Source organism: Paralichthys olivaceus, chromosome 13 (assembly GCF_024713975.1).
Source record: "Paralichthys olivaceus isolate ysfri-2021 chromosome 13, ASM2471397v2, whole genome shotgun sequence".
NCBI lineage: Eukaryota > Metazoa > Chordata > Actinopteri > Pleuronectiformes > Paralichthyidae > Paralichthys > Paralichthys olivaceus.
Window position 1 is genome coordinate 17,015,313 of NC_091105.1, and position 14,878 is coordinate 17,030,190.

The window sequence follows — 14,878 nt, forward strand, 5'->3', positions numbered from 1 at the left end:
ATAGGCTCGACTTTCTCCAACTATCCAGAAATGAAGCCAAAATACCCTGGATACAAACGCAGCCATCTTACGACAAAGGTGTCATTTGGAGTGCAGTAGCAATCTGGGGAAGGAGCTGCAGTAGCGATTTCCTAACAATACATGTGCTTGATTACAGAAAAAAAATTGCACTTGAATATATATCAGTTGATAAGAACTACCTTAAATGCCAGAAACCATCTTAGAGAAAAATGTATTCGACTTTTTTGTCTGTGCCCGAAGCTGAGACGGAGGGCACGGACAAAACTTTAATTAATGACCCCCCCATTACTCCATCTCTGATACATCCAGTTCTTCCTGAGAACTGAATGTATACGTCAGTGTATGTTGTCTCTTTATGTTATCATCCAAGTATTATCTCCAAGCATTTTACATATCCATATACCCACTGGGCCTTGACAATGATACCAGCAGACTTAATGATTTTTCATGAAGGGATGGATGCTGACAAGTGTAGATCTTAATGTTGGCTCTTCTCTCCCGGTTGGTAAATGTCAGCATTCCCTGACCACCCTGTCACTAACCACATAATGACTACAAAAATTAGGATGTATTTGGGTTTTGACATTTTAGTTTAGTTTTTTAAGCGTTGTTGTTTTATTCAGAAAGTGTCACTAAGATCGACATCTCTTTTACAGAGTTTTACCCTGTCATGACTCCTATATCTCTGGAAATTTGAAAAGAATTTAATCAATTCTCTCAGATGATTACACTTATAAATGAATCCACACCTTTGCGGCAACAAACGGAGATTATTCTAAAGCTCTTGTTACTAACATTTTAGTTTGCTTCAATAAATTATCCAAAGCCTTTTTATAACTCAGTTGTCAGACTTCCAACAGACACCAAATGCTCACCTCAGTTTAAGCCTCATTACAATGGGTCAGATATGAATATAAATAATACAAATCTTATTTTTTAAATTTTAATTACCTATAAATAATTTCATGTCACAGCTCCAGAGACAAGCTGTAATCAGTTAAAATCATTCTCACGATATTTTCATCTCTGAAGTCAAGTCCAGCCATTCTTCTGAAATTATCCAGAATTAGTTTCTCTGGAAACTTTTCAGAGTTTTTTGCCAATGTTCAAGTGAACCCATATGAGAATAAAGAGTCTGAAGAATTCACAGCGGGCAAGTAGGGGTGCAATTTTTTTTTCTAACACGTGATGGATGCAACACTGAAAAAAAAAGATTTGACATGAGAGGAGAACGACCCTTTGGTACATGATCACTATACATAGACGTAGGATCCATATTTGACTGTAGCCTACTGATTACTATAACTCCTTCGACCATCGACAAACAACTGTAACATTACATAAGAGTTTAACCAAGAAATCTCATAAACCTCTTATCTGTTGATGCTAAACAACAAGATTCAACAATGGTCCCTCTGTTTGAAATGCACTTCAAAAAAATCTTGTTCGGTTTTATAGGCTAAAAGGAATTCAACAGCTATGCAAACATGTTAGTTACATAAACCACATCTCTGTCAGCAAAAGGCCTCTTTCCCATGACAGGGTCAAAGTCAAAGCACACTCAACATGTTGATGGAGAGGAAATAAAGCAAATGTTTTATTTACTGTTATTGAAAACTGTCATTCAGCTCAGAAGTGGGGATTATGTTTCTTTTTCGTTTTAGTTTGATAAATATCAGTTATATGGAGGCTACTGGGACTGTTTCTCAGCCCTAAGTTACATATTTTGAGGTCAGGAGGACAAAGGCCAGTGTGCAGATGTGACAAAACTGCAGATGTAAGTTTACTGATTCAGTTCACTGAGCTGACAACAGGAAAAAATCCTCCTGCTTTTTATTCTAACAAATACTGACTGTGCTGTTATCACAGTGTTTGGGTTCTGAACTTGAGCCAGCACATTAGCTGTAACAACACGCAGCCATTCCAGGAAACAGATACAAGTGTCTGAAAGCACAAAACAAAGCAAAATAGTGCTTTCACAAGTAGGAGGCCTGCTTCATTCACTGGAATGTTTGCTCCACACTGTCTCATAATATCTGTTTGAAAGATTAGCCTCCACACAGACAACCAACAGGTCTGGTTTGAAAAAGCACCCCCATCTTACACAAGGTCAGAACAGTCAACATCACCGAGCTGCGTTATCTGCCACCAAAGTACCTGCCCATTAAAGTGGTTGATATTCAGAAATGCGAGGGAGGACAGTGAGGGGAAGGAATGCATGGGGAGTGAAAGAGGAATGAGGGAGTTGAAGAGAGGTGCAACAGGTTTCCAGGAAGAGACAGGGATGCTTAGAAGAAGAAGGGGTGGCCATGAGTGCAAGGACGATAATGTGGGGAATGCAAAGAGGACAAGCCTGAAAGAAAAGATAGATGATATGAGGAGAACGAGGAGGAAGAGTTCAGTATATGGAAAGAAGCGGAGGATGATCAGCAATGGTAAACCTGAAATGAGAGCTTTGGGTTTTCTATCAACACAAATGAGGGTCTACATCTGTTACTATTATTACTGAGGCTTGATTTTTTTCTGGCCTTTCGGTGCGTGTCTTCCCCCTTTCTCTTTCCCCATTTCACGCTTGTAGTGTCCTGTCAATAATGACTAAATGCCCTTTAGGAAAGCCTGTAATGGTCATTGGCCTGTGTCTTTATAGAGACAAAAATGCGCATAGCAACATTAGAGTTCATTTGGAGTTGTGTTTGCCCACTTTAATATTCACTGTCCTTTTTTTTCTCTATATGAATGACTGTATAGAGATGGAGGGCACGTCTCCACTTCCTCCCACTATCCAGAAATGAAGCCAAAATATTCTGGATACAAAATTTGCCATCTTGCGCCAAAAACGTAATTTGGAGGCAGAATGTGTGCAGTATACTGATCAAGGGATGGAGCCACAGTAGAGAGGTCCCCACAATTCATGTGCTCGACCAATCATGAGTGATTATCAGCTGCCGATGATGTTTTACACTAAAGCATCAAATACCTAATTGAAACCAACCTTGTCAGATAAATCTAGAACATACATCAGTGTGATAAGAATGTATTAAAATGACAGAAACCATCTTTGAGAAAAATGTAATTGATGTTGAATCTGAATTTTTATTTTTTTGGGGGGAAAAGGCTGCAGATGCAACTAGAACCAAATCTAATGAGAAGAAGCCAAGAGTGAATCATAATGGAGAAGATGCTGCCTGCAAAACCAAAACGATGAGCTTAAAGATGCTCTGCAGAGTCAGTGATAATTCTTTGTGGGTTGTTCTTTGTTTGGTTTATTGGCTGTGGCAACCAATGTCAAGGTGCATTACTGTCATATACTGTGTTAATGCACCGTTCCTGGAGGTACAGGAACCAGCAATACCAGGTCGATGCACTGGGTCGATCATACATTGCAACCATTTTGCAATGTAATGGTTGACACATTGTCCTTTGGTCTGCTGTCCATATAAAGAGCTTTAAGTAAAATAGCTCAAACAGTGACGACAAGGAATTCTTCTTTTCACAGAGGATTGTTATCACTGGTCTAGAGATGGCTGCTGTTTAGTGGTGTACTCGACAGATTGGCTGAATAATATTATGTTTACCTGCTGTGTGAATCAGCAGCCCACATAGATACAATAAAAAAATAGTCTGAAGTCTATATGGTTTTACTTTTTCTCTGTTTCAGGGCTGTGTCATGTTCTTCTGACTGATTCCCCTTTGTTGTCATGGACTCATTGAACCTTGTTGCACCTTAAAACCACTCATTTGCAAACCTGACATTTCCACCAGACTGTCCCTGCATCCACCTCTCCCTCTGTATCCATCTGTTTCTCTGTCTGTCTGTCTATCATCCAGAATGCAGAGGGAGAAGACAGTCGTGGAGGCCTTCAAAGAGATTTGAGTAATCTCGCCTCCAGAAAACCTGCCAAAGTGTTTTTTGTCTCCCTCCCATCTCCATGTTGTTATAACTACCTGTAGTGCTTCTCTCTCTCTCTCTCTTTCTCACTGTCTGTCTCTTCATCACCTCAGCCTTTGTGTTTCTGCTGTCTTTCATGGTCTCTCTCTCTACATTTCTCTCTCGCTCCCTTTACTCCCTTTCCTTGCTTGCCCTCTCTCCTCTGTACCTCAGGTACACCTGGCTGGCTGCTGAGGGCTGACACTTTAAAGACATTGGCTTCAGCTTCTGCCGCCAGTGGAATATCAATCTGACTGTACACACACACACACACACACACACACACACACACACACACACACACACACACACACACACACACACACAAACACACACACATACACATACGCACACACTCACACACATACTCATCCCTCCCTCCCACACATGTGGCAACATATAGCACATGAGACGGCACACACATGTCCACAATCACCTCCTTGCTTGCACACACCACCCACTAACGCACACAGAGCAGCTGAGTCTATAAGGGCAGACATAAAGGCGGGCTGAACTCTCCAGGTTGCACAGTGGCGATGACTGAACGACCACCGCACTAACCAAGAGGAACCTTGGGAGAGCTACGGCCGAGGGCACAATGAGTAAACACAAAGCATTTCCCACTCCACCTCAGCATTTCTGTTGCTACAAAGCGCCATTATTCTTCCCATATAACATGTCTTGCATGTGTTGGTTACATCAGAAGAATTTTAAGCAGCTAACCGTAAGCCCTTTAAGACCTCATCCCTGCTTGTACATGTGTGTATGTACAGAAACGCACATTCACACACCTACCTTCCCACCACAAACCGCCCTACCCCACCCTCTCTCTCTGTCTCTGTAGGCTGCTCCTCAAACCACCCTCCCTACCCTGTGCTCTTTGTTGATTCACGAATGCTTGTCTCTCCATCAAAGCTAGATTACCGCTCTCAGCGTTGCCTATCATGGATCTCTCTTCGCCTGGGAGTAATGCCTCATGGCAGATTCACTTGAGAGATTTTCACATGATTTGCACTGTCAGATTCAATTGTTTGGGCTATCTGTGTCTAAGTAAATGGCCATTTTAAACTTCACACCATAAGTGCATGTTTGGAGCAGTGGAAAGCCGTTTGCAGATATCTGGGGGGGATTAATAGCTTCATTCTTTCTTTGTGTCGAGCCGGCCTAAAAATAGCTAAAAAATAGGAGGACAAATCCCATCCCAGCAGTTTATGCTCTTCTTATGTTTACTCACTGACTGTGAGTTTAGTCCTGATAGCCTCTTGGAAGTCACAAGGGACGGAGACGGTGTTCTTCCATTCTGAAATGTGCATAACGTTGGCCTGACCCCTAGTGGATACAAAAAGTTTAGTCTAAAATAAAAAAGGATTCATTTCGCTTCTCCCCTTATTCTGATTCAGCTGAATAATGTCATCAGAGCTGAGAGTTCTCTTGTTTGCAATACAAGCCTTTGTTTAAATTGCAAAAGGGATGCAGATCTTTAGTTAAATTGATCCCAATCAGACAGGTCATTTATCACTTTTAGATAGCATTCAATGATCCTCAGTCATCACGATAGGCTGTGGCTCAAATGGGAGAGCGGTGGTGTCGTGTCGGTGGTTCAATCCCAGTCTCCTCCATTCCCCATGCTGATAGACTACACTTCTGAACCTCAAATTGTGATGTCTAATAGATAAAGAGCTGCACATAGATTCACTGTATGAATGTGTATGTGAATGAGTGAATGGCAAAACTGCACTTTAAAGCACTTTGAAAGATCATAAACACTAGAAAACCTCAATATAAAAAACAAACAAGTCTCTCAATAGCCTTGTTTCACTCTTCAGAGTCAAATCATGTATGTGTGACTCATTCAACTGCAGAATGAGCCTCAACAATGACAAACCCTTCATACCAAGTCTGAGATTTCTCACAGAACACCAAGAAAGAGATTTTGGGAAGAAACTTACAATTGAGGTAGAGAAACAAGTGCCATACTCAAACATTAAGCCAGTTGGTTTTCATGTGGTTGTAGAACATGGTGAAGTGCTGGTCAGGGCCTACATTTTAAAAGACATAATTAGAATCCAGGAAACCTTGTTAGCGGTGGAAGAGGACAGACCAGATTTGATACAAACCGTCTTATTCATTTAATGCAAAAATGAAAGCAAGGTTGAAAATTTAGCTTACAATCAATATAAATTAGTTTTCCCCTTTCCCTTGTTTTTACCCAATGGTCTCTATTTTAAAATGTATGCAGAATCATCGATGCGAAAAGAAGAAAATATGTGTGTGTGTGTGTGTGTGAGAGTGTGAGTGTGTAAGGTTGATGAGATTAAAGTCAGTAAAGTCCATGAAGTCATGTACAAAACAGAAAATACACAATTTAAACTGACTGCACATGTTGGTGTTTTATTTGACCAAGGAGAGTTGTTCGCCCTCCAAACACACGCACGCACACATGCACACACGCACACACACACTCCTAATCAGTAAGATCTAAATCCCCTGGGTATGGGCTCTATTAGACTGTGTGCTGGTGAGGAAGATAATCATTTAGAGATATGGAGACACAACTCTGGGTGGTGGATGACAACAGTTATGCTGCTGCATGAAAATGCTCTGTTGCAAACAGCATGTCGAAGCCTTAACTTTTAATACGTGTGAGCCCCAGGGCTGACATTAATGAGTCGTTTTTGTCAAGGTTAAGTAGTGCAGATAACACACAATGTGCTTAACTTTAAATGATGCAATCACAGCTTTAAATATGATATTCATATCGACATTTTTTTGTATCAGTATTCTTCTGCAAGTATAGATAACAACTTGTTATACTTTAGCTGCCCTGTTTAATGTGTATTTTACTTTGACAGCGCAATAAAATATATATTTTGGCATAGAAACTTTTACTTTTTATAATTCCCAAAGTGAGTTTGCACAGATGCAACCACTAGATGGTGCTGTTTAGTTACACGCTGCTTATTATTTGAACATGTGGTGTCACACATGTGAATGTTACCCTCAGTTTATAATGTCGCACTTACATTCCTGGCTTGATGTAGAGAAGCGTATTGCATGTCTTTTAGCAATTTCAGCCACTTCCACGCTCACGTCTTCTTCAGTGTAGCCCACATCAACGGTATAAGAGACTGTCCACAAAGATGGTCGGTAAACATGTGTAGTTTATGGTCTAATCTGCTGATTTTGTTGTGCAATACCCATTGAACTGCACTCTAGTGGTCACGGTAGCTCAAGGAGCTATTTGAGTCTGATTTACAGAGCCTGGTAAACAAGCCTGAGTACAAGAAAAACATGTCATATCCCTTTTTGTGACGACTGCGAATGCATTCAAGTTTTTTTGTTTTTTACGTACCCACATTTAAGAAAAAGCCTCACAAGCTTTGATGCTGCTCCAGCTTTAAGGAAACAAATATATTGCCTCTTTGTGGGATGTGCTCAGTGAAAGCTGGTGCTACATAAGCTTTATCTGTCTCACAAAACAAAGATTGGTAATGCCAGCATCTGTTGCGGATGTACACTAAACTGAGATATTACTTTATGCTTAAAGGATGAATACCATCTGTACAAAAGAAACCAAACAATGTAGAGGATAAAAGGCTTCTTATTTTTCCTCTTATAGCCTGAGCTTCTTGGTAAATTATAAACCAGCTCAGTGAACTTGTGCCTTGTTTGCAATATTAATAGTTGTGGTCAGTGTGTTTTAAATGTGGTTTCTCTTTATCCTTGTACGTGGACCTCTTCATATCCGTGTTTGTTTTGCTTCCACAGTAACCTGATCCTGTTTTTGTATTCCTGTGTCCCAGCCAGCCCAGAGACTGAATAGCCAACCAATTGAGTGTTATCAAGTAACAGAACTCTTTTCACTGCAACAATCATATGCCAGACACGCATAGAGATGATGGAGTGAGCAGGAATGCAAGCTATGAAGAAAAAAGGAGAGGTCTTGCATACGGAAAAAGAAACAGTTTGATAATGGAGGAAGCATGGGAAAAAAGATGGAAGTTGAGTGATGAAGCCAGACATATGCTGAGAAAGCCCTACGACATGTCACATGCGAGTGCAGTGGTGTTGCCAAAGGGAGGCTCTATTTTTAGGGGGAGGAATGTACACAGAGGCCTCGTGGAAAGAGGACATAACAACAAACAGTACGCAACACGCTCCTACAAAGAGACGTCCCCCTTAGGAACATACAGCCACACAGCAACAGCACGAGAGAAAAGAGGAAGAAATTACAGGAAAATGCAGACGCGTATCTTCTGCTGAGATCTTGCTTTGAATACAGAGTGAGGCCCCAGAACACTTAGAAAGAAAAGAGAGGCGGAACAGGTAAGACATTTATTCTGGTGAGGTTTCTAAAGAGAACTCTGTTGTATTCTGATGTCGGCATGACTTTGAAAACAAAATGTGTTACCTTTTTTTATACTTATTTTACATGCTTAGGTCAGCTGAAGTCGATATTTGATATTGATGATATCTAGTGTTGATATTTAACGTCATCAATAAAATGTACATATTTTTCTCTCACATCTACTGCTGCAGTTCATCGAGTTTGGATTCAAAATTAAAATCTAAATAACCTTTTTGAGGCTCCACATAAAACATTGCCGAACCACAGAAGTACCACTTGTCCCATGGCAATGGCACTTGTGTGTCAGTAGTAGTTGTGGAGGTGTTGGTGCAGTAATCTGCTGAGACACAGTCTCAAATAATTTGGCAGGTTTATTGTCGGCCTTGTTCATGACATATCTGAGTGCTGCACTGCTGAACTGGGCTTGTGTGCCAAAAAGTAATGATACAGTTAGTGTTGCAGTTATGAGATGAGGGTTGAAAATTACTTGCACATATGCTAACCTAGATATTTTGACTATGATTTTATTGAAAGTTTACTGTAAATATTTCCAGGCTAAATCTGTAATTTCAGACACAAGGCCTACTGAAGTTAATATCGCTTGACTTGTCTAAATACACCAGATAATGACCCTCTAATCCACGTGAATGATTCACAAAACAACAAAGACTGAATAGCAGCTGGTTTGACAATAACACCATGGCCTCTCTCCTCAGCATGGACGGACCGGCAGTGGAAGTCTTCCACTACGAAGACAAAGAGCAGTCCTCCAACCTGCTCCTGCAGCTCAACAGACTGAGGCAGGAGAGAATCCTGACCGATGTGTTACTGTGCTCAGAAAACACGGAGATCCCGTGCCACCGTAACGTCCTGGTCTCCAGCAGCCCTTACTTCAGAGCCATGTTCTGTCACAACTTCATAGAAAGGCAGCAGACCAAGATCAACTTAAAGGGGATCCCCTCAACCATCCTCAGTAGTGTCATTGACTATGTTTACACCGGACTCATTAGCATCAGCATGGATACTGTGCTGCCTCTAATGCAGGCAGCATCCATGCTGCAATACGGCCGCCTCTTTGAGGCCTGTTCTAGATTCCTTCAGGAGCAGCTGAGCCCAGATAACTGTTTGGGCATGATAAGACTCTCTGAGATCATGAATTGCAACAGTTTAAAAGCGAAGGCAAAGGACATAGCGATGAAGTACTTCTCCGATGTGTCAGTGTCTGAGGATCTGTGTGAGCTCTCCTTACCAGAGCTCATGGGTTACCTGGAGGATGATGGTCTTTGTGCAGAGGAAGAGCAGGTCTTTGAAACACTTGTTGCTTGGATCCACCATGATCCTTATTCTAGAAGAGGTGCCATTAGCGACCTTTTCAAGAAAGTTCGCCTTCGACACATCCACCCCACATACCTCTTCCAGTTCATTGCCAATGACCCTCTGATCCAGTCCTCCACCCTCTGCACGGAGCTCATCGAATCTGTCCGACGGCTAATGTTTGCTGTCAACACAAAATGCATCGGAGACACAGTGGTGGACTTTAAACCTCTTTGGGTCGCACCAAGGCGCTACACCTCCAATGATATGCTGGTGGTTGTAGGAGGGAGAAAAAACAACGAGCAGACGTCAAGGGAGGCCATCGTCTTTGATGAAGAGAGCCAGAAGTGGCAGTGCCTTACCAAGCTGCCCATTCGCCTGTATAAGGCCTCATATGTTGCCCTCCACAGCGTCCTGTACGTTATCGGAGGCCTGACCACAAACACAAAGCACAGCCAGGTCAGCACAACTGTCTACACACTCTCCCTCAAGACCAACCAGTGGCGAACCGCAGAGCCCATGCTGGAGCCACGCTTTGCCCACCAGAGTGTCTCTTATCTGCACTTCATCTTCGTCCTGGGTGGCCTTGGGCCTGACAGGCGGGTGACGGATAGCGTGGAGAGGTGAGATGGATCATAATTATTAATAAAAATCTGTCGATCGTAATCTTGACTGTGTAACAACATATGCTGTATAATGTGGTTATACAATTAGATTATAACACATCTCAAATATACCATCAGGTACAACAGCATGTTCAACAATTGGGAGAATGTGGCACCCATGCCTGAGGCTGTGCTGCACCCAGCAGTGGCTGCTACCAACCAAAGGATCTATATGTTTGGAGGAGAGGACGCCATGCAGAACCCTGTCAGAATAATACAAGTAAGACATTAGGATCTCCACTAAATGCTTCTCAGATTCATCCATCTATCCAGACTCATTCATGCATTGCCTCAATTTCCCTCCTGCTCCCCCTCCCCTCCTGAAGGTGTATCACATTGCCAGGAACATGTGGTCCAAGATGGAGAACAGGACAGTGAAGAACGTGTCTGCTCCAGCTGTCATTATGGACGATAAGATCTACATCATTGGAGGTAGTTACACTATTGAGACATAAAACCTTTATGCACAACATGGAGTCAATTCAGCAATAAATACAGAAACAAATGTCGGAAAAGAATCATGTTGTGTTTGCTTCAGCTCAGCAGTATCGATTTTTTCACCCTAGTATCAGATTGTAGAAGAGCCACACGTGTTGCCTCTCTCATGTCAATATCCCCCCCGTCATAGGATACACCAGGAGAATGATTGCATACGACACCAAGGCCAACCGGTTCATCAAGTGTGCCAGCCTGAAGGAGAGGAGGATGCACCACTCTGCAACCATGCTCAATAACAGACTCTACATCACGGGCGGACGCTACATCAATGGACAAGACATCATAGAGGACTCTGACAACTTTGAGTGCTACGACCCGAAGACAGACACTTGGACATCTAAGGGGACTCTGCCATATAAAGTGTTTGACCACGGCTCCCTGACTCTGACATGTGTCTCACAGACATGGGCCAAATCCTAGCTAATGTTTGATTTTTTAGTTTGAGAGATAATTGTAATTTCAATTAAAAAAATCACCTAAAAATAAGAAGAAATAATCAATTCATAGAAATGTGATATGTTTTAAACATAAAATATGTTTACTTCAATTTTTTTAAACATTCATGCATATAACATATTGTTTTTATAAACACTCATTTTTATAGCTGAGCAAATTGTTTTCTCTAGGTTTCTATTGAACACTCTATTCTGCTGCACAGCCTCTTGTTAACGTGTCTGACTTCATAAAGAGGGAACATGCTATTTTCAGTCTGCTCTGAATCTAAATCCTGAGCATTCACATGTCATTATTAAATCAGTGTGGACAGTTTGGTGTGAGTCAAAGCTCTGCTCAGCTGTTAGGTTTGAACCTGCTGACTTTGGATCACTGTCTGTTTATTCTGTGTAAAATAATAATGAAAAACATTTTTTATTGCAATAACAACCAAATACTTAATGAACTGGTGAAATGAACAAAAGGTCAATGGATTTGTTAAAAATTAGGTTTTCGGTATTGAGACAACTATTTGTGATGCTTTTAGTTTGTGCAGATTTTCCACAGATTTGGACCAATAGAGGTCATATGAATCATATTCTGTATGTTTACTATGTGTTGAAATAATAGCTAACTTTGTTGGTGAACCTGTGGCTGGACGAATAGCCTCAAATTCAGTATTTGATAAGTGAGTTTTTACATTTTTTTCTTATATTTTCTATTGTTTTGTACTGATTTTTTCTGACAATAAAATATCGCTCTTTACATGAGGCCTCTCTCTCTGGACTGTAAGTCTTAACAGATCATCTGACTGTGAATGCCATCTGAGCAACACGTGTCCCGCACGTCTCATCATGTCTGTTTGACCCCACTCACACTCGTGCCCTTCACATGCCTAGACAGGTTCCTGGCAACAACACACACACAAGACTATAGAAGATAATATAGAAAAGATACAAAGCCTTAAATTTTATCCTGAAGGAACATTTTGAAATGATTTTGGTCTGCCTGCAGGTAAAATTAAAGCCAGGGCTGAGCCGAGAGCTCTCCATGTGTTGACCTGAGTTTTAATGGTTCTGCTCTTACAGAGAGAACGTGGAGATACAAAGGAGAATGGTGGACAGGATATCACTGGTGATTTATTATCGCTGCCAAAGTGTTTGTGTTTGTTTGTCTATCTGTTAGCAGGATTATGCGAAAACTACCGGATAGATTACAATGAAACTTTGTGTAAGGATGCGGTGTGGGTCAGAAAAGAGACCATTCAATTTAAATGTGGATCAGTATCAAGGGGCAGATCCAGGATTTTTTTCCCACTTTATTCAACATGTTAAGATTTTCTGACATTTTCTTGATACCTCAGAGAATCATTCATGGATTTTGATGAGAAAAATCAAGCATGTTTTGGGGACTGATATGTATGAGTATATACAATTTAATGCAGATCCCAAAGAAATGTGTATCTAGTGAATTTGGATGTGGTTTCATAAGAGGACTGTTGGACTCTACTAACTGCCCTACAAGTATAATTCTAGTGTTCTTCAGAGCACAAATAGGACTTTTGGGATTTCTTCAAATATGCCACACACTGTTGATAAGAAGAGATCCTGATCTCTGAAAACTATGACACAACCTCTTTTGAAACGGTGCCTTAAAGTAAATATCAACAGCTAAACTGATTAGAAACCAATGTCAGCGGTTTCATGTGGAGTAAACATAATGTGACAAGGGGGTCTTACACAGGAGTCTATATGTGCTTTCTTTGAAACCAGAAATCACCGGGTCAGATGCTTCAGTCACCCGCTGCCAGCGAATAGAGACCAGGAGACAGTGGGTGGAGTGTGAGAGAAAAAGGTTGGAGGGGGTCTGGAAAAACTACAGTGTTTAGGTGATCTGATGTTATTTTGAGAAACAAACAAGAGGGCAAATGTTGCACCACGTGAGGCATGTGGCCTAGTTGGTTGCTGTGCAAGCCGGCAGATGTGAGAGACGACGAGAAAGAGAGAGAGAGAGAGAGAGAGAGAGAGGGAGAGAGGCAGTGAGAAACCGATGAGCAGGGTTTCACAACAGAGAACCTGAGCGAGTGATGAAACTCACCCAGAAGGAGCAGCAACAGGTGTGTGTGTGTGTCTGTGTGTAAGTGTGTGTGTGTGTGTGTGTGTGTGTGTGTGTGTGTGTGTGTGTGTGTCTGTGTGTAAGTGTGATAATATGTTTGTGAGTGTGTGTGTGTGTGTGTGTGTGTGAGTGTGTGTTTGTCATCAGGGGTTTTTGGAGGGTCGAGTGGAACTGACCAGCTGTCATGTCCAGTCACAACATCACAACAAAAACAAGGATGACTGACTGAGGAGAAAGGCAGAACAGATTATTCACTACTGACCTTTTAACTGATTTGATGCCACATGCTTCCACATGTCCTGAACAAATATTGACATACATATTGGAGAGATATATACATTAAAAATATAGATATATACATATAGAGATGAATACATTTATAAAGATTGTCCTGTAAATGGATTGTTTATGTCATTCCCACTGGGACAATGGTCTACAGCCATGTCAGCAGCTCTGAGAGACTACACTGCTACACAGTATTGTTTTGAGCTAAAAGCTAAATGCTTAAGTCAAGATAACATACTCACAATGGCAATACTAACATGCTGATATACAGGTGAACAATTTTAAGTGCAACAGGTTAGCATGCTTTGCTCATCAGAGATAAACACAAAGTGCAGTGCAAGGTATCTCTAAAATCTTTGGCACACATATGCTTGGGAACATGAACAAGAATTTCCAGCAATCCATTAAATAGATATTAAATAGATATTTTGACTGGTTAAAACATTAACGTGCTGGTAGTTCTAGGTATAAATTCACAGAATCGCTAACATAAGTAGGACTTTCTGGGGACAATGAATGTTAAATTCCTGCAATTTACACTGCTAAAAACTAGGACTTTTATTTTAGTGTTGGAGCTGTGTAAACAATTCTCTGTCCGTACAAGTTGGACAGACTCACAGAGCAGATGGTTTATGACTCAGAGAATAAACCCCTTGGAGTCTTAGCTCATAGCTTCCTTCTCAAACCTTCTGACCGACTGACCAAACACTTGCAGGGACTTTCCAAGTTATTTTGTAGTTTGGCCTGCTCTCAAAATAGCTTTAGTTAGACATTTAACACACATCACTGTATAGGCAAACCTCCTGCTGTTTACATAATAATACATTCAGGTTCCGCTTTTTACACACACCCCTCTGGCTCCATGTGGTTTATACATGTGGTAACTTATTCAGTGTGGGACACTTCTGCATTGGCAGCAAGTGTAAATCATGATCAATACACCCAGTGAGAATACATCTGCTCTAAGGGTTTTCATGTCTCGTCTTGTTGACAGACTTTAACATGCAGGGTGTCTGCAGAGCTGACTGACCTTTAACACAAATCAGGGTGCTGAATTAAAACCTCAGACATAAAGTCTCACAAATGCACCTGTTGCAAAACCTTCAGCAACACCAGAGCTGTAATGAACAATGCATTTACTTTTATGAAAACTGAGTGAGAACAATATACCTACTCATTGTGGGTGAATGTCACATAAAGGGATAGTGTGTGCATTGAGGAACGGAGGAACAGGCATCAGTAGAGCCTTTGTTAACAATTTGTTACTTCAGA

At 41.2% G+C, this 14,878-nt stretch overlaps 1 protein-coding gene across 1 annotated transcript; it reads left to right on the forward strand.

Moving 5' to 3' along the window:
- The first annotated feature begins 8,134 nt into the window (after positions 1–8,134).
- Positions 8,135–11,976, forward strand: LOC109632103 (kelch-like protein 38). Its single transcript, XM_020091232.2, has 5 exons — positions 8,135–8,275; positions 9,014–10,234; positions 10,355–10,496; positions 10,603–10,708; positions 10,905–11,976. Exons 2-5 carry the CDS (start codon positions 9,015–9,017, stop codon positions 11,192–11,194), a joined length of 1,758 nt encoding a protein of 585 aa, XP_019946791.2. The 5' UTR covers positions 8,135–8,275; position 9,014; the 3' UTR covers positions 11,195–11,976.
- Positions 11,977–14,878: the final 2,902 nt, after the last annotated feature.

What these genes read in the sequence shown, in the direction of transcription:
- LOC109632103 (XM_020091232.2), top strand. Translation starts at nt 9,015, where the DNA reads ATGGACGGACCGGCAGTGGAAGTCTTCCACTACGAAGACAAAGAGCAG. An exon ending in GTGACGGATAGCGTGGAGAG is followed by an intron (nt 10,235 to 10,354) that starts GTGAGATGGATC and finishes ATATACCATCAG; the next exon opens with GTACAACAGCATGTTCAACA. An exon ending in TAAGATCTACATCATTGGAG is followed by an intron (nt 10,709 to 10,904) that starts GTAGTTACACTA and finishes CCCCCGTCATAG; the next exon opens with GATACACCAGGAGAATGATT.